Source organism: Rhipicephalus sanguineus, chromosome 4, assembly GCF_013339695.2.
Source record: "Rhipicephalus sanguineus isolate Rsan-2018 chromosome 4, BIME_Rsan_1.4, whole genome shotgun sequence".
NCBI lineage: Eukaryota > Metazoa > Arthropoda > Arachnida > Ixodida > Ixodidae > Rhipicephalus > Rhipicephalus sanguineus.
In genome coordinates this window covers 133874574-133898371 of record NC_051179.1, presented here as the reverse complement: position 1 = coordinate 133898371, position 23798 = coordinate 133874574, and the positions used below count along the sequence as shown (strand labels likewise).

Below are 23798 nucleotides of genomic sequence, written 5' to 3'. Positions count from 1 at the left end.
ATGACAAAGAATAAGAAAGAAAGGGGGTGGCGCAATAATGCAGGATACCATGAATTGCATTGGGCTGGCAAAACTCTGGCTGACTTCCCTGCTTCCCCCCCGCTCCATCTCATTTCTCTGAATACGTGCCCATTTGGGCAGCTGTCTATGAAACCACGTTGCGGACGCTGAGCGAGCTGGCACATTGTAAGGAATCCATTCTTTTGGCTATGACTTTTCAGCAAACCTCGCCGCCCATTAGTTGTTTTGTTCGTTTGAGTGCGCGACAGCAGCGCGCATTGAAACCGCCACGCGCAAAACAGAAAAGAAAAACTCACAGGTTCCTTAATGTAACACCTCAGTCGACTCGAAGGCGAAAGCCACCGTCTTCTTGTTTTTCTTCTAAATCAATATATTGAACCTCCCACGCCCCCTCCGAAACCTTTCTGCAACTAATATTTGCAGAAAGCGCTGCCTCCAGGTCCCTTCATTATGAACTTTTCAGCACCATTTTGATTGTTTCAGGCACCGTCTAAAAACGTTTAAGTGTTCGTCAAATGATGTCACGTTTTTTTTTTTTTGCATGAATAGTGTTGCGATCAGACTGTTTGTGCCATACATATCGCCATACAAGTTTTATATGTTAGAACAATCATTAAGGAATGTCATTGATACAATACTGAGTGTGCGCAGAAAGCAAGACCTAATTAACTTACACATTTCAGTGACTGGAGAACCGATGAGAAGTTTTTGCGGTATGTTACCAATGAGACGGTTTTCTTTATTTAAAGATAATTTTAGCGACTTTTGCTGTGGAATAACCAGAGCCTAACGAATCATTTAGCTGCATGTTTTGAATGCCTTAGTTTCCTGCAGTAAGCGGGAACGCAGGTGTCCCAGCCCATTGGTACAAGCTATGAAAGTTACCAATCCGTATACCGTCAATAAACAAACATCAATGTCGCTATTCAGCTGTCTTGAAAGAAATGTACCTAAATAACTAATGCCATTGTTCGAGAGATGCACGTGTGTTCCAGCAATGGGACGGGAGTAAACAAAACGTATAGCGCAGCGTGAACTTTTCCGTTGTTGGACGAAGAACAAGACAGGACATCTTGCGTCACTTCGCCCCGAATACACCAAACCATAAAACCAGCAGAGCACCGTTGTGTCCTACACACTCAGCGAAGCACTGCCTAGCAAACATGGCAACCGTTCGAAAACTACTGTCAGTTCTTGTGTTCTATGGTAAGTCTAGAAATATTCGTGGCTTAGATTTTATGAAAAAATTTGGAACGTAGGAAGAAAAATTTCTTGTTTGAATTACAGTCGCCAGCCTTGCTGTCGCTCGCTAGAAACATCGATATGCACATTTGTGTCCTTTTTTGGTACATCAAAGTATAATTTAGTTTATTTCAAGGATGAATATTCGATATAGAAATAGGCTTTTTACGCATCTCAAAAAAGCCTGCAAATAGTTGCCGCAGTGTCAGGTAAAGTTTTCGCGACACGTGACGGTGTAAATTTCGTTTGCCAGAAACAGATTTAGTGCTGTTAACTAGTAAAATCGCAAACAGCTTTTGTGTGCTCTTGCTGCGATTACATTTTTATATCTACAGCTATATTCTTGACTGCGCTCTGTTGTTGAATTGAAGAGTGTTGGTACGCAGCATGCTATCAATGAAAAATATTTATTGGAAGTACAGCTACGCACATATGCAGAGCTTTTTAGGTGTCCTTCATTCGTTAAGCAGCATGGACAATATGACACATTTAAATATATGTTTCGAATGTTGCATTGATAGTACTTAACACTGCGTGGCGAAATGGTAAACATAAATCTGAAAACTGGTCTACCAAACCCAATCGATGAACTAGCTGTGCCTACAGCGGAGGACTGTCGTTCAAGTAAAACAAAATTTTTTTGCTAATTGACATATATATATATATATATATATATATATATATATATATAGAAAGGAAAGAAGTGTTAATTTCAAGGGCTCGTTTTCTTTGTTATACGCAATATTAATGAGAACTAACAGACAATAATGCCAAGGAAAGTATAGGGGGTGTTTTTAGTAATAAATGTAAGGTAATTGTGAAGAAAGAAAAGTGGACGAAGAGATAGCTTGCCGCGGGCAGGGACCGAACCTGCGACCTTCGAATAACGCGTCCGATGCTCTACCAACTGAGCTACCGCGGCGGCCATCCCCCCGTCCACCTTATAGGGTATATGTGTGCATTTAAACGTGGGAGCGTCAGTCAGCGCCGCCAGTAGCCATGACGGCGAGTGTGGAACACTCTTTTTCGGCCTTGTTGGCGTCACGTAGCACGTGAACTTATTACGAGCTGGCAGCTGACCAATAATCCCTCGGATACTACCTGAAAGCATCAAGTCTGCCAGAACGAGACCCTCGCTCTGGCAGACCCACGTTCTGGCAGACTTGATGCTTTCAGGTAGTATCCGAGGGATTATTGGTCAGCTGCCAGCTCGTAATAAGTTCACGTGCTACGTGACGCCAACAAGGCAGAAAAAGAGTATTCCACACTCGCCGTCATGGCTACTGGCGGCGCTGACTGACGCTCCCACGTTTAACCCTTTCGGCCCTGGCGTCGTCAATTGACGACACCGCACAAAAGTTCCCCTAGCACCTCGGAAACGAAACGAAAACTGCTCGTTCTTGGGAAAATACTTCTTCAATGATCCCCACTGTGATTGACGCCAAAGTTGCGACATATTTGCGGAGCTGGGAGCCACAAAGAAGAAGAAGCTTGACCGAAGTCATGGGTGACGCCAAAGCGAGTCAGGTGAGGCGGCTAAGCGCCGTTTTCGGGACGTCGTACAGAAGCTGTTTCAAGGAGTATCACACTGAAAATTGAGACGTGGTTCACATTTTGTGTACTCTAGCGAGTAGCAGAAATAAAGAAGCCATTTTCCTAATTTCACAACCACTGAGCTCTGATGACCTAATTGATTTCATGCTAATTAATCCATAAATACTTGCACCACTGTCTCTAGTTTTCGTTTTTGGTCTTCTGAGGTCCTGACTATAAGGAAAACACGCACAAAAAATGTATCCGGCCAATATAAAAAATCCAGGGCTGAAAGGGTTAAATGCACACATATACCCTATAAGGTGGACGGGGGGATGGCCGCCGCGGTAACTCAGTGGTAGAGCATCGGACGCGTTATTCGAAGGTCGCAGGTTCGGTCCCTGCCCGCGCAAGCTATCTTTCGTCCACTTTTCTTTCTCACAATTACCTTACATTTATTACTAAAAACACCCCCTATACTTCCTTGGCATTATTGTCTGTTAGTTCTCATTAATATTGCGTATAACAAAGAAAACGAGCCCTTGAAATTAACACTTCTTTCCTTCATTCATAGCGAGGGTCTCGTTCTGGCAGACTTGATGCTTTCGGGTAGTATCCGAGGGATTATTGGTCAGCTGCCAGCTCGTAATAAGTTCACGTGCTACGTGACGCCAACAAGGCAGAAAAAGAGTGTTCCACACTCGCCGTCATGGCTACTGGCGGCGCTGACTGACGCCTCCCACGTTTAAATGCACACATATAACCCTATAAGGTGGACGGGGGGATGGCCGCCGCGGTAGCTCAGTTGGTAGAGCATCGGACGCGTTATTCGAAGGTCGCAGGTTCGGTCCCTGCCCGCGGCAAGCTATCTTTCGTCCACTTTTCTTTCTTCACAATTACCTTACATTTATTACTAAAAACACCCCTATACTTTCCTTGGCATTATTGTCTGTTAGTTCTCAATAATATTATATATATATATATATATATATATATATATATATATATATATATATATATATATATATGTATGTATGCACCCATTACGGCAACCCTAATGCTCTTATACTTCAGCCGTCTCGAATAAATGCTTGATTTGTCCACGAGTTTTCTACGAAGTTCTGTCGCTGAGCACACGGACTTTCAAAGCCATCTTGTGCAAAACAATTCTCATAGGAATAGCAGTGAAATTAAAAATTCATATATTCACCTGGAAATTTTCTATTGCACACATTACTCACGCGACCTCCGAAAAGCACGACGTTGGTGACTATCCATTTTCATGGATGACATCTTCCAGATAATATTGCTCTCCTTGGCGTGCAATAAAAGACATCAAAAAGGATATTGATCTGACCATAATTTTGTTTTGACTTTCATGAACGTGTGGAGGCCGAGTGCTCAGCTAATCATCTCGTATTTCGACAGTCAAAAATCTCAAGCGAGGACATTACAATAGCAATAAAAACGATGACTGCTATAACTCAGTGTGCGCAAAACGTGTACTTCAATTCTAAAATCCTTCAATTAACAAGGATCTCTGCGGAGCTGTAATAGCTCGATTTCGTGGGGCAATCTGTAAGTCTATGATTTAATAGGTTTCGTTGCTTTCGCAGTACTCGGCATTTTGTGGTAATTATTCTTCATCGCCCTATGATTCTGAGTAATGTGCATGTTAATTTTCCGCGTTTGCTGAGATCGGAGTGCAAGTTTCATCCTTTCAGACTATGCACGCACATCTAGTGTATCATCTATGAAAACAGTTTTGGGCCTTCCACTTCTTTGTTCGCGCAGGAAAGTGTCTCGTCTTGTTCTTTTTTATAAAATTTACCACAATCCACAACTAAAACAAGACCTTCCTTCCAAACCACACTACATGTCATATAGATGTGACCATCCCCACAAAGTACACATTCCTTTTTCACATACCAAGTTCTTTCACGATTCCTTTATTCCCACTACCTCGAACGAATGGAACCACCTACCCTCCTCTGTTGCCCAATTGACCGATGTCACTGCTTTTAAGGCTGCTGTTGAATGCGATGTTTACTCTTAGCAGCATTTTTCTTTGTTCACTCTTATTTTTTTATTACTATGTATACTCTTACCCACTCCCTTCTGTAACGCCTTCGGGCCCTGAAGGTACTGAAATAAAAAAATAAATAAATAAATACCAAACATGGATATTTCACTTCTAGTGTCTTCACTGTTGCGATCTTGGTATTGCTTGTGGGTTTTTGTTTCTCCGACATTTCAACAGCACTGCAATTAGGCCTTATCGATTATAGATGACAAATTTTGACCCATATATTGCTATAGCATAAGAGAATATTTGATCGTATGCTGAAGCACCAATAGACATCGTATATAAAAGGAATTAACACTGTACACAAGAACGGGTGTCTTGTGAGCGGAAGTGTTAATATTTAGTTATCAAGTAAAATATTACGCAGAAAGTGTTCTTTAAGATATTGACATCGTTCCAGTAAATGCAGAGTGCCTGCGTTGTTTTTTAACAGCCCTGTCGTACTGCCCCGCCTATTCATTGAGTGAATTCTGCTACCGTCTTGCTCCACAACAAATAGTAAGTACACCTTCTAATTCATTATAAGATCGGTCCATGTAATCACTGTTGCAGCTGTTACGCAGTCAGTCAACGAAGTGAAGTGTTGGATGTCTTATTAGTGCAAATATCGCACGGACAAGAAAAGCTAAATGCGCGTTTTGGATCCCGGCCTATGCGGTCGCACTTTAAAGGGCGCGAAATGCTGGAGGCTCATGTACTGTGTGATGTCAGTGCACGTTAAAGAACACGAGACGATCGAAATTTCCGGAGGCCCTCTCTGCGGCGTGCTTAATAATCATATGGTGGTTTTCGCGTGTAAAAGCCCAACATGTGTCCATTTAGAAAAACTAAATAGGCATATATCTTGATCTCGAGCCGATCATTTCATTTGTTCGTGTAGTAGTAACACGACAAGAAATCATATTGTCTCAGAAGGACTCCGTTTACGGAATGGAGATGACCGCATTATCACGAGCACCGTCCGCACGACAGTTCTTCCTTAAAGTGCGGAGCGCTTGGGAGGCCTGGGCTCTCGTCTCCTGTCCTGCTTGGCGTCACCCTCACAGTACTAAAACAGGAACCATCTGACGTGAACAAAAAATAATACACCGGTCCGCAAGCGAATAATCTCACCGGTCCGAAAGCGAATGTCTTCAACATTAGACCACGCACTCATTTTTTTCTCTTTATTACAGGGAAGAAAACCATTGCACCTAGATTGACATTTCAAAGATTAATAAGCAGGCATATTTACACACATATAAAACACGTCCAGAGCATCACTAAACAGCCTATAGAGTCACTAGAGCGTTCATATATCCCATAATTTGAATTACTTTTTCCTGGGCAACGTTTTTTTAACACGAAATTGTTTTAGGCCGGGGTCCACCAAGATTTCAGTGACGTATTTCCGTCACGGAAATGACGTCGAAAAAATGTACACGATCAGATGGCAAAGAAAAAAAGCTCCGTCAATGGGCATGGAACCCACGACGGCTCGGTCCGCAACAACAGATGCCGGGCGTGCTATCCACTGCGCCACGGTCACAGACTCTACAGACTTTACAAACGCGCCTTTTATATCTACGACTCTCCCTGTCGGTGGCGTGGTGTTGCCCTCTCGGAGCGGCAAACTAAAGTAATTCATCATTACTTTGGCTACCGTGATTAGTACCTGCAACGCGTTACACGTTCGTCCCATTCGACGCGTTTTCAATAGAAGCGCAATTTTGTCAATGCCCTAACACACCGCGAGGTGGCAACCTCAGCGCAAGCGTCGTAAAAGCGTCGGCGTCGCTCACAGCATCACGATAATCAAACCAAAAATAGCTCTGCGACGCGCGCCTGCCTCAGCTGGCTGTAACACCGTGTTCCCCGCTCACGCGCTCGCCCCGAGAAAAATCGCGGCCGGGAGGCGGCACGACGCGCTTTGCGTTTCCCTCTAGTTCGGCCGTATACTATACTGTTCAATCACATTTTAACATGCAGCGGGATGACACGAAGTTCTGCGTCCAATATGCGACGCTCTTCCGGCTATCACAACTCATTCTCTGATTACGTATGGAGATGTACCAACAAGCATCAAAGCGGGTGCATCCAAGTTAAGCGGTGCTATATCTGCCAGACATCAGTATACATTGTGAAAACTCTCTTATATCAATGTACATTAAACATTCACTTACTTCTATAAGGGAAAGTTTCACTTTCGTGTTATTCCGATTCCTATGACGGAGGGATCAACCATTTTTTTATTGATTGCGGAGGTTCTGCATTTCTGTCAATCAATCTTGCTCGCCAGCGATTATGCAGAACAGTAAGGAAGATGAGGTCATAGGGTATTGTCCTGTCTTTTGTCACATCAAGGTACCTAATTTTTACAGGGTTGACTTCAACGCCTTTTAAAGTGTTCGCTGCAGAACATCACGAAAGAACACGGCATCACAACAATAAATAAACAATAATCCATAGTCCACGGCTTTTTGCACAATCTGCAATTTACGTCCTAGGGAACAAAGAGTCTTTTGCTATGTCTTCAGAGGAAGAGTATCTGTCAGTACAAAAAAGAGGATGCTGTTCTCGGAGACACGCACATTTTTTGAACCCCAATTAATACATCGAAAGGGCTTTGGTCTTGCGCATTTGTTTATATGGCAATTAGCCACACGTTTATTTACTCACCCGATCTGACACATCCCTTTGTTCGAGAGGTGGTTCAACGTCGCATTTCACTTCTTTTACCGTTCCTTATTCCGCCATCATTTGTGGAAAATTATTCGCTCTATGGGTTTCAAAAAGAAATGTTTGATGCTTTACTGCTTCTGAAAGCAAGAATTTCAATAACCTATTTTTTAGCGCAAGCGGAAACGAGTTGGTGAACAAGGTTATTGATGTTTGATTTCCACTCCCACTGTATTGGTCTACGTTTGGAAATATCCAGTTCTCTGATGTAATACATCGGAGAACTGATGGGCGCGCCCTCATGCTTATCTGAGGTGAACTGAACAGAAGCCTACGAATGTGTTATACCGACGATGCGAAAAAATTATTGGGAAGAGGTCCCTACAAGTCCATACCAAAATAGCTCAACAGAGGGCGCCACTGCATTAAATGAGAAGGTTTCCTTTGAATCCATGGACGCCGCGCAGGTTGCACGTTTGGAACGCCAGTGCGCGCTTGCCCCCGAAGCCAGCGTCCCCGAAGAGCTAATTCGTCTGTCCGAGCATGCTAAGCGACAACGAAACGGCAGCGCCAGAAGTTAGACGCAGATCTACGAAATAGGGAATAGGAGCCGAAAGGCCAGCGAATGTGAGGTAACCCTCATTTTCGGAAGGCTCACGCAAGCCGATCGCCATCAAAGGCGGGAGAACCCCCAGCTTTGACTCGGATAACCAAGCGTCAACAGGGCCAGGCGAATTCTCAGCTCTGCCCGCAGTTTGTACCGTTTTCACGGTGTGGAACTCGCGCGATTTTTTTTTCATTTTGGCCTTTTTTTGTGAATATACTTTTCTCGTGTTATATATAGGTGTTGACTATTCTTTCGACTGCGAAGACGGTATTTTTCTCGACCCGCCTACTAGTATTAGTTAGTAAGTGCCTCCTAGTGCAGGACGAACTCTTGCTCTCCATCCCAATGCGTTTTCATACTAATAATTCTGGGGTTTAACGCCCCAAAACCAACCAATGCGTTTTCTGTTGGCTGAGAACTCGTGTTTTGAACACATGTATCTTATGGTAAGCAGTGCAGTTTTCGTGAGTTTACCGTTTTCGTGGCCAGTATACATGTTACGCTCGTTTTCCTAACGCTTAGAGTTGTGAGAATTCTGTGTTTCAGAGGAATCTATCTACTGCACAACGCATGCACGAGGGCTGTTTAATAAAGGCTGAGACTGGCTCCGGTGTTCTTCCTTGTGCACTCGCTACGTTATCTCTTCGCAAAATTCGCATTCGTTGGTTGTGACAACATTAGTTTCCACAAGATGCAGGAGTTTAATTTTCGCAGTAGAACAAGAACATGTGCTAGTATATTGCCGTCTCCAAGTCACGACCAATGAAGGCTAAACCGCAAAGATTGGGATTGGTCGACAAGGCAATGGCGATCACATTTTTGACCACACAGGGATGGTTGACACCCATTTTGTTCGTACGGGCCAGAACGGCAACGCTGAACGCGACAGAAGCACTTTGCAGACATTGAAAACAACACATCTCACGAAAAAGAGCCAAACGTGTGGGAGATTGGAAACTTCACCGTGACGCAAGGGCTCACGTGCGAACTCTGCCGTCTAATTTCTGTGTCGAAAAAAAACAGCTCAACAATTCCTCACCGACGCTATAGCCCTCACCTCGCCCCCTACCACTCTTTCTTGTACCCTACGGCGAAAAGGAAATGAAAAAAAAGTTACACCATCCGTTCCGTTCATCACGGGCACCTTGCCCGATGTTAACGCGTCCTTGCAAGTGGAGCACACCATGAATTCACTGTAGTTGCTGTTGCTGTTACTCGTCCCGAACTCTTGTTGGATCACGCCACACGGGAGCACGTGCGTTTATAGAGCGTCTGCAGAATCTCGTTCCCCGACTCCATCACATGATTGCTCAGAAAGTGTAAGGGAGAGAGGCCACAGAGTCTTACCCAGCCCCTTACAAAGGCCCGAATGCGCTAGCGCATGCCAGCACATATGGTTCCCGAGCGGACGGTCGCCTATGGAAAGACGGACACAGCCCCGAGCAAAAGCTACTTCGCATCTAAAATGCAATTCAGATACGGCACATAATGCGGTCGAGGCTGTGGAAAGGATTTTTCAAGTCGATGGCGAAAAAGAGACCCCCCCATGTTTTCCTGGAAAGGCATAAAAGCTCGGACTACTGCTTTGCGCTCCGCGGAGAATACTTTGAAGGGGACAGGTCAGCATGACACAGGTAAGCATGAGAGTAGTTGCAGCAAGAAAAATGAACACAAATAGAAATGCATTGTACATTGCACATGTACGGGCAAAATGCATAGACGTATGCCACGTGTCGCATTCTTATACGAATAAGGTATTTCATATAACATCATAATGAAATGAACAATAAGCGACAGCAAGATATTTCACAAATCGTGAATGAATTTATGGTAATGATGCTTTCGTCAGAAAATCTGTCCGTATTTTTTTTTAAGTTAGATTAATGAAATGTCAAAGTGTTGCCCTCTGGTAATTGCATTTCGTAAGTGGGTAGAAGGGACAGGTGTGAGTGTTTGCCACAATTTGTGACATTTTCTGAACTCATCATTGTTTCGTTTTGTGCTTATTATATTGCATTATGTCAGCTTAGTGTTCTTCTAGCGTTCCTAGCGCGTTAATATTAAGTAAACCAAAATTGACCGGGCGAGACAAGTATATTGTAGTACACAGAACCGACCATATTGTTTCTAGGTTTCACAAATAGGTCTCTGGTGTTAGAACGTATGAGCCCGCAGATAGTCGACCACACACGCTTTTGCAACACCGCAAGCTGGATATGTCCCATAACCGAAAACGCCATCACGTAAAGTTACGTTTTCAAAGCACATACCTTCACAGTGTCATAGATTTTGACGTCGTAACCATCCGATGTTGTGCTCTTCCGGGTCTTTCGCCCCTGAAATTTCGAGTGCTAGAAGCGCGTGGTCTGTTTCCTCCTTTGACGGCGCGCTCATTCACTGCTTTTTAGTTCGTGCATAGTACTTGTGTGCTCTCTCTTTAAATGTGACGCCCTGGTGAGAGACATCGTATTGCACAATTTCAAGAGCATCTACCCGGAGATGGTACATTGCATTGCGATGAACACTACTGCATTATAGGCGTTTTGCTGATTGGTTTGCAATGGTGAATGTTCTGACGGTGCCTTTATGACTTTCTTTTGCAATTAACTGCTTTTACAAACGTGCAGGCGGCATGTTTGCTGATTTCATGAAGATTTTCTCTTTCGTTCTGTAGGGAAATAACTGCGCGCAATGTGATATAGATTATTTTGCTGTACCATACACGAAACAGCCAGGTGCGCTCTCTTCGGCTACATAGAGGCCGCGCTTTTTGTGCAATACTAAAACTTAGAATTTGTTTGCAATGTTTCTTTGAAAACAGCAGAGGAACGTGTTGACACTTTCAAGCACTGCGATGGGGCATGTCGCGTTGCCCACAACAACCTTCGAAATGTGATGCCTTTCAGGGGTCTCTTCGTAGAAGCACTGCTACAAGAAGCTTGCACAAATTTACTTAGGTCGAAAGACTGCGAGACACGGTGTACTATACGTTTGCCTATAGATAGTTTTCCTTTTTTTCTGTTCAGACAGCTGTGGCTACTCCGTGCTACTACCCTTGTATGCCGCTATCAAGCTACATACAGCTATTACATATCAGCAGGAGATGGATGGAGCACCCTGCTCTGTAAGTAAACAACTCGATTAACTTTGTCAGAAATTTTGTAGAGAGTGGGCTTATTAGAAGGAGCCCCTTGCTTACGAGTACATTTGTACGCGTTGCAGCCAAAATTAACGGATGGCGTTTACATCTCGCGCTCTAAAAGAAATACACGTACAATTTTGATACTCCGCCATGTGAAATTCAAGGGCAGCTAGTTTAGGTGTAATACGACGACATATGAGGCAAAGAGTTCTTATGCATTGTCAGTGGCCCGATGACTCACCACTTTGGTCGCGTGAACACGTGAATTCTGGCATAGGCGTATGCTGAATGTCAGTTCACGTAGCTTGTTTAGCAGCACCGGCAGACGCCACTTTATACTGGCAGCGTCCCTCATTGCTTAGGTAAAATTAGCTAACGCTGCTCGGTCGTATTAACAAAGGAAGTACGTATATACGTTTTATTGGTGTATAACGTTAATGGCTACGCAAGGGTTGGGGGCCGCTCGCCTATGTATTCAATGTTGCGAACCAGCTAGCGTGCAGCGGCCTACATTATATTCCTCAGCATCCACATCTCTCACACTTCGGTCACAATGACACTCGCTAGTCTAATGTCTCTACATCTGGCTTGCGATTTGCTTTAACAGGATTATGTGACTCCTGTTCACAGGTGTGGCGCCTACAAATGCATGTGATGCACCCGTTTCACTCCTCTGTAGCTTACCTACTTGTTTCACAATGCCAGTTGTTTACATTACATCTAAATCCTACATAAGTAGCAAGAAATTGCGAATGCGTGTGAGATTGTTCCATACGTTGACTTTCAGTTTCTTGACACCAAGTCGCATAACAATAGCGCAGGAGCTTTGATGAGAATCTGAAGATTATGTGCCGGGACACTATAACACGCGAAATAGATTATTTTCCTCATTTAGAAGTCTGAGTCCTGTTACTGGCTACAACATTTCGTTCTAGAGAGAGCAAATTTCAAATACCATTGTTACTTCTTCGTGGCATCGTGTATTAGAAGCATTAGTTCAAGAAGCTGCTACAGTTTCCATTATGAATATTATTTTTCTATTCGAACTCTTTAATAGTGGGGTCAGTCACGCTAACGTGCTTGGACTCACATTATATGGGATTAAGGAAATATTGCTTTTAAGGGCTCGTTTTTTCTTTGTTAGACACAATATTACTGAGAACTAACAGACAGCATTATATGGGATTGAATATTATGGCACTCACTCAGCTAATTTTCTTATCTGGCGCCGTATTTGTTTCAGGTTCCAGGCGGTCGCAACCATGGCCATCAGGTATGTATTACATCAATTTCCTCTTACAGCGAAAGCTGTTATGAGCTCATTTCAACGGCCGTTTTTGGCGCCGTAGTTGTCCGCCGCCGCCGCCGCTGGTGTCCGCAACCACTAGCGCACGAAATAAGAAAAAAAAGGAAATAAGAAAAAATTTCCAGGATGGAACGAGGTTCGAACCTGGGCCCTCTGCGTGGGAGCCCAGTGTTCTACCTCGGGGCCATGCCGGTGCTTGAAACTGCGTTGCAAAAATACCCTATACAGGCGTCATGTCGGGAAGGAACCACATTAACATATGTAATGTAGTGGGGTAGAAGACTAAAATAACAACCAGCGTACCACAAACGCGATTTCTGTAACTGGGCGTCACACAATGCAAACTGCGCAACGAGTGGGTTATTGAGTGCTTCCAACCCATTACAAAGGCGTCTGCGATAATTCTTCATCGTCACAAGCCACAGCATCAACAAAGTGCACATAATGCCTTACAGGTGTTTAGCGAGTACCACGGTTCTCCGCAGAATGACGAAAAATTGCACAGTGGCTGCTTCCCTACTTCACAAAAATTATGATTTATAGCGTAGTGCGTTCCTGGCAAGTGCACTTCTATTGGTTGCCAAGGAAGCCCATAAGGCTCCCATGATCCATTTGCTCAGGCTCTCAATAAAGTTAATTACTTCTCTCTCTCGCTCTCTGTTTCTCCGGTTAACGTATGTTATAAAGCGTGGTGGGACAGTTAAATAACGACCGGGCGTCACACAATATGAATTACGTAACTAGTGGGTCGTTTAAAGCTTCCAACCCATTACAAAGGGCTCAGCCATAATTCTTCATCGTCATCAACCACCGCAATGACAAAGTGAACATATAGCCTCACAGATGGTACCTCGCTTCTCCGCAGAATAACAAATAATGTCGCGGTGGGTGCTTCCCAACTTCCCAAAAATTATGATTTGTGGCGTAGTGGGTACGTTAATTTGTGGCGTAGTGGGTACGTACGCTAATGTGCTTGTATTAGTAGCCACAAGAGAGTTTATAAAGGGCTCTAGAAAAGCCGCTCTTCCAGCTTTCGCTGTGACTGTGCTGCGCTTTCCGCGCTGGCCTGGCGTTTTTTTACATTTTATTCTGCCCCTTTTACGTTCGTATCGCGCAGATACGTACTGTGGTTATGCAGAAAAAGGCTGGTATAATTTACAACCATATACATTTTCCGCTGTTTGCTACATATGCCTATTTTTGTGAATGAACACTTGATTTCAATAACTTGGTATAAATTGAATGACATTTCGTACAGGTGGCGCAGTGTTTTATGCCACCATACAATTGCCCCGAAAAGCCTGTTTGGTCCTTACATGACTCCGGTATTAAATATCTGCAGAAGCTTTTTATATAGCGTGGATCTTTATATCAGACAAATTATTTCAGCGAGGTTACTGACGGCAAAGCCACGACTCCTTGCATAATGCGCATAATAACGATCAATAGCGTATGTTGTATTCTAGCATAAGTCGAGGCGAAACAGGCGATACATGAACCGACTATCTTGCCTCATTCATTACTCTCATAAGGAAAGCAGTATCATGTTATATAACATTTTTCAGGAGCTAATGCCTGCTACGGACCGTACACCCTTAATATATCTTGCGAGATATTAAGGGTGTTTTAAGCTCCAAGCTCTCCGTGGATGAATGAATGGCTGGAAAATTTTGTTAAGGCCCTCCGGAACGCCCTCTAGCATACAGTGGGCCGTTCCAGGTCGGAACAGAAAGACCAAGTCTATCTGCTGCTTCGTGGGGCTGTTGGACGGCCCATAGGTGTTCGATTTCGGGGTTACCAATAGCAGTCTCTCATTCGGATGGCCCGATGCCTTCGCCGCCGCGTACCGCAGGGCACTGTCAGAGCATATGTACTTTTGGGAACTCAGTGGTGTGCATGAGGGCAGAGGTGCAATCGGGAATGGATATAAATCAAAGGACTGTGGGACGCCTCGCGTTGGGTGCTCACGGGAAAACGACAAATTAGGCTGTCAAGGGCGATATGGGATGGGCAGGGTTTGAGGCGAGGGAGGCTCAGAGCAAAATAAGGTTCGAAGAAAGGCTAAGGAATACGAAGGAGAGTAGATGGGCAGAGAAGGTGTTCCGTTACTTGTATAAGAAGAGCGTGGATACACAGTGGAGAAAAAGAACTAGGAGGCTCACTAGTAAATATACGGCTGGTAGTGTAAGCAGCATGTCAACAAAGAGCGTTAAGCGAAAAGTCAGAGATGCGGAGAGGATTTACTGGATGGCAGCTATGGAGAAAAAACCGGCTTTGAGTAACTACCGAAATGGCAAAAATGAAATAAGGAGGGAGGCATTTTACGACAATTCAATGGGAAGCGCTTTACTGTTTGAAGCGAGATCGGGTTGCCTTAGAACGGGTAGTTATAAAGCGAGACTCAGTAAAGAAGAAGAACAATGCACGTGCTGCGGGGAAGATCAGGAAACGGCGGAGCATGTTCTGATTGAATGCGGAGACATCCACCCAGGTGTACGTTTGGGCACGAGCCTACATGACGCCTTGGGTTTTAGAGACAATGGAAAGCTGAACACACCCGCGCTTGAAATAAGTAAGAGACAGTTAGAGTATTGGTGGCAGAAAACTAGAGAGAAAGGACAAAAATAAATATTGGAAAAAAAATAAGGGCATTCTGCCGTAAAGGGCAGAGAAACAGAGCTGAAAACTTAAGTTTTTTTTCTTCTGGAGTAAAATAGTTTTAAGTGAAGTAAAGACACTAGGCCAACGCTAGGAAAAAAAGAGTAATTTTTTTTTTGTCGAGCCTGGTGGCACACCTGCCACCGCCCCGGTATAAAGGGGACGCTCATAGCATCCATCCATCCATCCTATTAGGCTCTCAATGTTTTGCACTAAAAATATGTCCTAATATGTCGTGTGATGATTTACTATGCTAGTTCTAGCTCAGATTTAGCTCAGCAGGTACGTAAGCCTCCAACGCCAAAGTCGGTGCTCATGCACGGCTATCAATCTATACTGCGAGACGGCAGCAACAGATTCATAAGGAACGGCGAGAGCAGCAACGGACTCGACGGCAGCAACGTATATGTATGCAGGACTGAGGAAATAGAGGCGGACGGAAAGTATGACTACTGCACTACCTAGAAGTTGGGTAAGCAAGATAGAAGCGCTCTTTGGCGTATCCCGTACCTTAAACTGCCGGCACTCGACGGTCAATCGGTACCTTGGTACCTTTAGTGCCACTTCCTGACGACCTTGTTAGGAGCCCGATATGAGAGATCGCATTGGAGCTGCCCGATCAGAACATTGTGCAACGCTCTCTTTTGCCACCGCACAGTACCACAGCATCGATACCATCGTCGCCATCTGTAAGTGGGTACCAGCAGTACCACCGGTAACGCATGAAAACACTGACATTTCCACGCAGTGGCAATGCACCACCATGCGAAAGGTGAACTGTGCACTTTCTGCCCCTTTGATCTACTTTACTATGCTTGTGATCGCACCATGAAAACTATTGGATAGTAGCGCGAAACCAGCGTTGGTTGGTAAAGAAGAGGAACACTGGTCGAAAGTGTTTTTAAAGATCGACAATATGAAAACAAATGCACTTCTCAAAGAAATAATTTCCAATGTTGACTATAATACACAGTGAGCAGAGAAGCACTACGTGGTGTTTTGTGCATTTTCTCAATGTACAAGTCTATCAGAAACACTGTTTCAGTAAAGAAACAAACTAGAACTTTCGATACACCATACTCAAGCAAACCCTTATGTCTGTGCGTCCCTGTTCATATTTGTGGCTTGTTACGAAAAAATTGGAGCATGAAAGCCGCCAAACACTGGGGATGTTCCCACCTACTTGGTAAAACGATTGATAAGTTACGTGTGGTAACAGCAGTCCTAGGGTGATTTTCTTAAAATTCCTTTGCGTCTGTCATGAACAGAGATGCACATCTAAAACAAGGTGTTTAGGAGCAGCACTTGTTTATGAAACAGATGAACAGTCACTACAAGGTACGTGGTAATGGCGGAACCAGCCTAAGCTCCGAGCCAACCAAACGTCTTTTTCTTGATCAAGATAGATTTACCAGCGCAAAAAAGACAGGACATTTAGGAAGGACACACACACATAGCGCTGTCCTGTCTTTTTTGCGCTGGTAAATCTATCTTGACCATGAACCAACTCGCCCAAGCAGCCATTTTAGCAAAGTCTTTTTCTTTTCCACCTCCATGGTACCCCCTGCCTTTCCGAGGAGCACTCATCTTCGTCACTACAGATCAAATGTTAGAGAACGTTACATTGCGTATCTTCAGAAAAAATACTCTTTATGACTTGGTGATGTTAGATTCACGGCTGTAATATAATGATATTGCTTATACTGTGGCGCTTTAAGCTCTTACTGCTGCTACCACGGTGACGTCCTGTGAAAACGTGCTTATTCACACATGGTGCATTTATTATTGTGCTTTGCCGCCTGATTGTACGATAGCCTATTAAAAGAGCTCCTGTTGAATGTCAGAAAGAATACTAGCTTTACGAAAGTAATTCGTTTGTGGATAGAAATGTGCGAAGGTGCATATAAACCCACATCATACTTTCACGAAAATTTTATCAAGAAGAATACAATTACGTGCACTGATGTGATAACTGGTCAAAAATATTTAGAGGTAACATCCACATGTTTAGTGGTAAAGTAATGATATATTCTTCAATGAGAGATAAATACAAGGCAGATTTATTTCGCCGTGGTATTATATCGTGACAGAGGCCCTAATTAACCCACAAGTCACACTGCTTCAAACGAAGCTAACATAACATATTTGGATCAATTTGATTGAAATCTAATTTGCTTCCTCCGCAGGTATCTCAATGCATGGGCGGCATCTGCCTGCCGCCGATGTCATCCCACGCACTAAAACGCGGTAAAAGAGGATGCCTGCTCGTTCTAGCAGCGAAGAAGATAATAGGAAAGGTGAAGGAAGCGAGAGAGAGAAAAAGGACTCTTGAAGGCTCTGGAGTGGCGGGGTTCTCAAGTAGCGGTAGAAGCGATGGCGGAGCCGGCATAGGCGGTGGTGGAGTGATTGGAGGATTGGCAGGTAGTGCTAGCGGACTAGGCAGTGATGGCCCAGGGGGAGCATCTGGATCTTCTCCAGGAAGCTTTGTAGGAGCTGGCGGACTAGGGAATGGCGGCTCAGGAGGAGCGTTTGGACCTTCGCCAGGAAGCTTTGGAGGAGCTGGCGGACTAGGGAATAGCGGCTCAGGAGGGGCATCTGGATCTTCGCCAGGAAGCTTTGGAGGAGCTGGCGGCCTAGGCAATCGCGGCTCAGGTGGAGCGTTTGGACCTTCGCCAGGAAGCTTTGGAGGAGCTGGCGGACTAGGGAATGGCGGCTCAGGAGGAGCATCTGGATCTTCGCCAGGAAGCTTTGGAGGAGCTGGCGGCCTAGGCAATCGCCGCTCAGGAGGAGCGTTCGGACCTTCGCCAGGAAGTTTTGGAGGAGCTGGCGGACTAGGGCATGGTGGCTCAGGAGGAACATCTGCATCTTCGCCAGGAAGCTTTGGAGGAGCTGACATAGGCACTGCTGGAATATTTCCGGAAGGTTTTGCCGGATCATTTAAGGAAGGAGGTGCTGGGTCCTCCGCAGCAAGTGCCAGTGGTAACGGTGGTGGAGCCGGCATGAGTGGTGCTGGAGCAGTTGGAGGGTGGGGAGGTCGTGCTGGCAGACTAGTCACTGGTCCGTCAGGTGGAGTGTCTGGATCTTTGCCAGGAATCTTTGCATGAGAGGACACAGACCCTGCTGGTGCATTTACGAGAGGCTTTCGGTTACCTGACGGAGACTATTCGAGCACATTGAAGAAGTAATCTGGTAAGAAGCCTTCGTGGAGCGAACGAGGGACCGGGCGGACTACTTTCAGAAATTGCGGGAAGAGCTAACGTGGGACCGGCTGGAGCATTTTCAGTATTAGTAGGTGACAGACTTCCTAATACAATGCCTTCCATTGAGCCGAGGAATGCTCGCTGAGAGGGCGCATGCGATGCCGCGTTCTCACATCTTTCGGGAGGAAACATTAAAAAAGGAAGTATCAAAAACGACAGAAGACATGCTTGTTTGTGTGGACATATTGGGGCGTTGAGCGGCAGTGCTTTCGGCATAGCTTCTGACCGAAAATACAGCACAGCGTAGACGATTTTCGCGTCCTTAGAGGCAAAAATGGCGAGAAACATATATGTAACTGGATAGCTTACAACATATATGTAAATTCTGTCACAAGTGCAGATTTAATCGAGGCTGGGGCGACGCAAGTCACATAAAAAATGATGCGCCTATGTGGGGACATATTAGCCGCACTCCATTATCTTGATGCGGCTGAGCGCGATAACAGCTCTCTGGTTCTTAGCGCCCGTAAAACGCGGCACAGAAAAGTTCGTAATTAAATGAGGTTATGACCGGGCAGTAGCTGTCACTTCAATAATTCTGAACTTTTAAGGAGAGATAAGTAGGCGCGTAAGAGGGGAGATTTAAGCCGTCGATGAAGCACGCGTTTTTCTGCGCTTTGTTTTTTCCAAGGGGGGGGGGGGTCTGCTAGTATTCAGTGACGCACATTGAAATAAAGCTGCTTGTGAAAAATTTTCGAAGAAAATTCACGTGTGGTTTTCTGGAACATCCGAGTAGCCTTCCGCATCACACGGATCGAACACATTTCAAATAAACATCCATGCACACTTACCCGCCAAGGTGGTCTAGTGGTTATTGTGCTCGACTGCTGACCTGAAATTCGCGGGATCGAATCCGGGCTGCGGCAGCCGCATTTTTGATGCAGGCGAAAATGTTAAGAGGCCCGTGTACTTAGATTTAGGTGCACGCTAAAGAACGCCAGATGGTCAGAATTTTAGGAGCCCTCCACTACCGCGTCTCTCATATCAAATCGCGGTTTTGGGACGTCAAAGCCCAATAATTATTATTATTATTATCTATGCACCCTTGCATCGACGTTGATTTGCAAGTAAGGGTTAAAGTTGAAGGGTGCGATCAGCCCAATCAACAGAGCACCACAGAACATTGCTGAAGGTAGGTAGCTTGCCGCAAACTAAGGGGCCCTAGCACGTACTGCTTACTCAAACTCAACCTGGAACGCCGAGACTCGGATGGTATTCACGAAAAACGTCAAACGCCTTGCTGCGATGATTCTCCGAGTGAATACGCCACAGTGACGACACCTCATTTACGAGCCAGTGCTGATCGCAAACGTCTCGCATAATGCAGCTCAAACATGTGCAGTTCGTCTGGGTAACATGGCGTTGCAGTTCCCCTTGTTCTGAACGGTAAAGCTGCGAATGTAGACTGTACTGTTCCGCCATGCGTATGTCGTGCGCTTCCTGTTGGGTGCGCAGATGCGCACATAGTTCCATACTGTTTGCGCAGAAGCACAGATAGTTCCTTTGTGTGTGCTGGCTTTCCTGGAGTTGATGGGCTTTCCCCATACACCCATATTTATGAAAACTTCTTAAAGTGGCTGGTGACGTAGACGACAATCGAGGCCCTGATAACAGCCAGATTGCTAAACAATTAAAAGATATCGCCAGTAATATAGACAATATCAAAGAATGTCAGCTCCCTGGAATTGAAAAAACAAAGATACACGCCCTTTCCAAACTTGAAGAAAAGTGGTCTAATGCGACAATCACATATTGCAGTTGAAAAGTGCCTTTACAAGATTGAAAATAGGGTTGACCAATTGGAAAACCACAGCAGAACATCAAATCTAATTGTTTACGGATTGCCTGAGGCTGAGGGCGAAAACTGCGAAACACTGGAACGCAGCGTCGATCAAGCGTATACCCTTGGTTGGGAGCCAGTTACCATAAAACGAATACGTCGCCTAGGCAGGCCAACTAAAGATAAAAACAGACCGGTCGTCCTAAAGCTACTCGGCTCACAAAAGAAATCAATGATACTAAAGAAACGTTACAAGTTGAAGAACACTAACTACTCGAGAGGTGAATATTTTAGTCGTAGGTTGCGTGAAAGGAGAAGAAAACTCTGGGAAAGTGCGAGACTAGAAATGAGAAAAGGTGCCGCCATTTTTTTACGAACTACATATGTATAAATGAGAGCACATTTGTCTGAGAAGACGAAAGAAATGAAAGGATTGCAGTCCTCTCGTTTCTCATTCCTCACACTTCTTTCTTTCTCACACCAGGTCCTTTCAGAAGCCAACCAGTAACTCAAAGGCACAAACTTTCGCAGAAATAACACTACCAAATGTAAACGCGGGGAGAGGTATTCTCAATAAAACTGAATGATTAGAAAACGTGCTGCTCGGTCATAGCCCTGACATTGTGGCTAGTACAGAAACATGGCTTTCAGTAGAGGTATACAGCCGCGGAATAGCACCCCTTAACTATTCATTTATCCTTAAAGATAGACCGACCAGAGGCGGTGGCGTAGCTCGGTTTATTAAGAAGCCCTTACGTTTTGTCTTGATGCCCGAGGGTCCAGATGCTGAGGCGATGTTCTACAAGACTATGTGTGGTGAGTTTGCAATACTTAATGGTTGCTTCTACAGAATCCCTGTGTCTGGTCACGAAAGTGTGGCTGCTGTCCAGGATTGTATACAGAATTATGTTAGCAATCGTGTTATTCTTATGGGAGACTTCAATCTGCCTGATATTGACTAGAATATCATGCACCGCACTTCACAATTATCCAATTCGTTACTGTCACACACTTATTGTGGACTTGCAAGGGTCTACAATTAAGCCGTCGTCGTCACCTACGTGCAATAGGTCTCAGGCCTGGCCGACTGCCCGACCTTGACGACTGGATTAGTGGACCTCACCACCGCTCATTACTGGAATTCATACATGACGCAGATTTCCATGTGTATTTCTGAATCAATAATTATTATGCCTAAAGGCAGACTTTCGAAAAAAAACTCGTTCATTGACTTGATGCTAAACTTCGGGCTTCACCAAGTTGTACCCTGTCCTACGCGAGCACGAGGACCAAGCGCCAACGTCCTAGACTAATACTTATTAGTGACAACTTCCCTCTTGATGCACTAAATTTGGAGATCATAGATGGTATATTCCAAAATACCAGCTACCCCTCGGATGCACTGTTACCGCCGGAACTACTGAAGTTTCTGTGCTAATTTTCAAGAAGTAGGTGATTTAGCCGTATTTACCTGCTTTGCGCATGAATACCAAGACTTTTTTTTAAATGGCCAACGATTCTTCTGTTCACATCAATGAGCTCTGGTTTCAATTTGAGCGTCTAATCCCGCACTGCATGTATCATTATATCCCGACAAAAAGTAAAAAATCGCTTAAAAATAACCCTCGCATCACACGGGATACAATTCAAGTCAAGCGCAGAATAAAACGCTTGAGGCGCAACATAAAAACGAAACGCGGAAGCGTACAAAAAAAAGTCCCAACTACTGCGTGCCGCCGATGATCCCAAGCTAAAAACTAAGCTAGCGAAGCATAAATACTCCAATGAAACCTTACCTGACCTCATCAATAACAACCCTAATCGGTTTCGGAACTTTTTTTTCGCGTACGCTCCGCGGCGAAACCACATCGCCCACCGTTGGAAAAATTGGCACTAGCTGATAAATTCAACCAAAACTTTCATTCAGTGTTTCACTAAAGATAACGGCGCACTTCCATATTTGCCACCTACATCATTTCCTTCTATTGAATCATTGGCGATAACCGACTCCGGAACATTAAACCAGCTACTTGCGCTTGACGACAAGTAAGCAAATGGTCCGAATAACATCCCAAGTGAGTTTAAAAAAATACGCCGAATGCAATAGCAAAAAATATCACAGCATATCCACGGAGTGAATGATGATGAGTGGGCGAAGCTGCGGAGGTTCATCGGTAAACCGTGAATCTTCCGTGAATTCTGCCCAGTACATCATCACCGACCTGAAATCGGGCGCGTTTATACTAAAGGTTCGATGAGTTATGACAACTTGCAGCTCACTTTAATTTTCCATGTACGCTGTGAATTTTCATTGTTTAGAAAACCATTGCTTTAGAAAACATCTGGCGTCTTTCGTTAAGCAGCTGGCGTCTTTTCGTTTCGCTTTAGAAACATCTGGCGTTCTTTCGTTTTGCTTTTACAAAACATCTGGCGTCTTTCGTTGGTTTATTTCATCAATCAACGGCGTTTTGAACAAAATTTTTATTGTTTAATCACGCACAGGAGAAATCTCACCAGGCACTACCTTGGAGGTAAAGAATGGCTGCTAATGGGAATGAGAGACAGAAGAAGTCGGCTTTTAGCTAACGCTGCGAATTTTTTTATTGTTCAACAACGCACAGGAAAAATCTCCCACCGGCACCACCTTGGAGGTCAAAGCGTAAGACTGGTTACGCACTACGACTACGACTACGAGGGACGAACGGGTGCCGCCTTAAGGAGCTTCGCCCCTAAAACCTTGGTCTCATTTTTCGCTAGTCACTTTAGGCGTCAGACCAACCTGAAGATTGGAAGACTGCTAAAATTGTACCAATCCATAAGTCAGGGGAGACTAACGTACCATCAAAATACAGACCGATTTCTCTTACTAGCGCGTTATGTAAAATTTCGAAACAGATTATATTCAAGCACTTAACCATATATTTCGAAGAACACTTTTTAGTAGATGCTCAACATGGCTTTAGAAGAGGATTATCGACAGTCACTCAGCTTACAGAGGTGGTGCACGATCTCGCTTTAGGTATTAATAACCATAAATCAAACAGGGCTACATTTACTTGACTTCAGAAAAGCATTTGATGGCGTGGGCCATACCAAACTAATTCCAAAATTAGCGCTGTCATTGGCGATGGACTCGTCACTGTATGTATAGAAAACTTCTTAAGTGATCGATCATATTTTTGTCATAATCGAAAACATCTCATCTGCTTCTGTGCTAGTGACTACAGGAATTCCAAAGGCTCAGTAATGGGCCCGCTGTTAAATCCGAAGCATTTTTTAGCGAACCTTTAGCACTCTCAGCGTTTCTATCTACGCATCTATCTATCTATCTATCTATCTATCTATCTATCTATCTATCTATCTATCTATCTATCTATCTATCTATCTATCTATCTATCTATCTATCTATGTAGCCGCCTACGTCTGGGTGCTCTCGTTATCGCCTCCTTAACTTGGTGTGCACCAAACTTGGCATGGGAGGGTAAGATTATTTGACGAATATGAC

At 44.5% G+C, this 23798-nt stretch overlaps 1 protein-coding gene and 1 long non-coding RNA gene across 2 annotated transcripts; both read left to right on the top strand.

Moving 5' to 3' along the window:
• Nucleotides 1-1088: 1088 nt before the first annotated feature.
• On the top strand, nt 1089-11213 carry LOC119389000 (uncharacterized). Its single transcript, XR_005182953.2, has 3 exons — nt 1089-1227; nt 5316-5380; nt 11174-11213. It is a non-coding gene; the product is annotated as an uncharacterized LOC119389000 (long non-coding RNA).
• Nucleotides 11214-17724: 6511 nt separating this feature from the next.
• On the top strand, nt 17725-18631 carry LOC125758305 (PE-PGRS family protein PE_PGRS33-like; the record flags this gene model as incomplete). The annotated part of the gene is made up of 1 exon (XM_049415345.1): nt 17725-18631. A coding segment is annotated over one exon (633 nt), but the record flags the coding sequence as incomplete, so codon positions are not given.
• Between the last annotated feature and the right edge of the window lie 5167 nt (nt 18632-23798).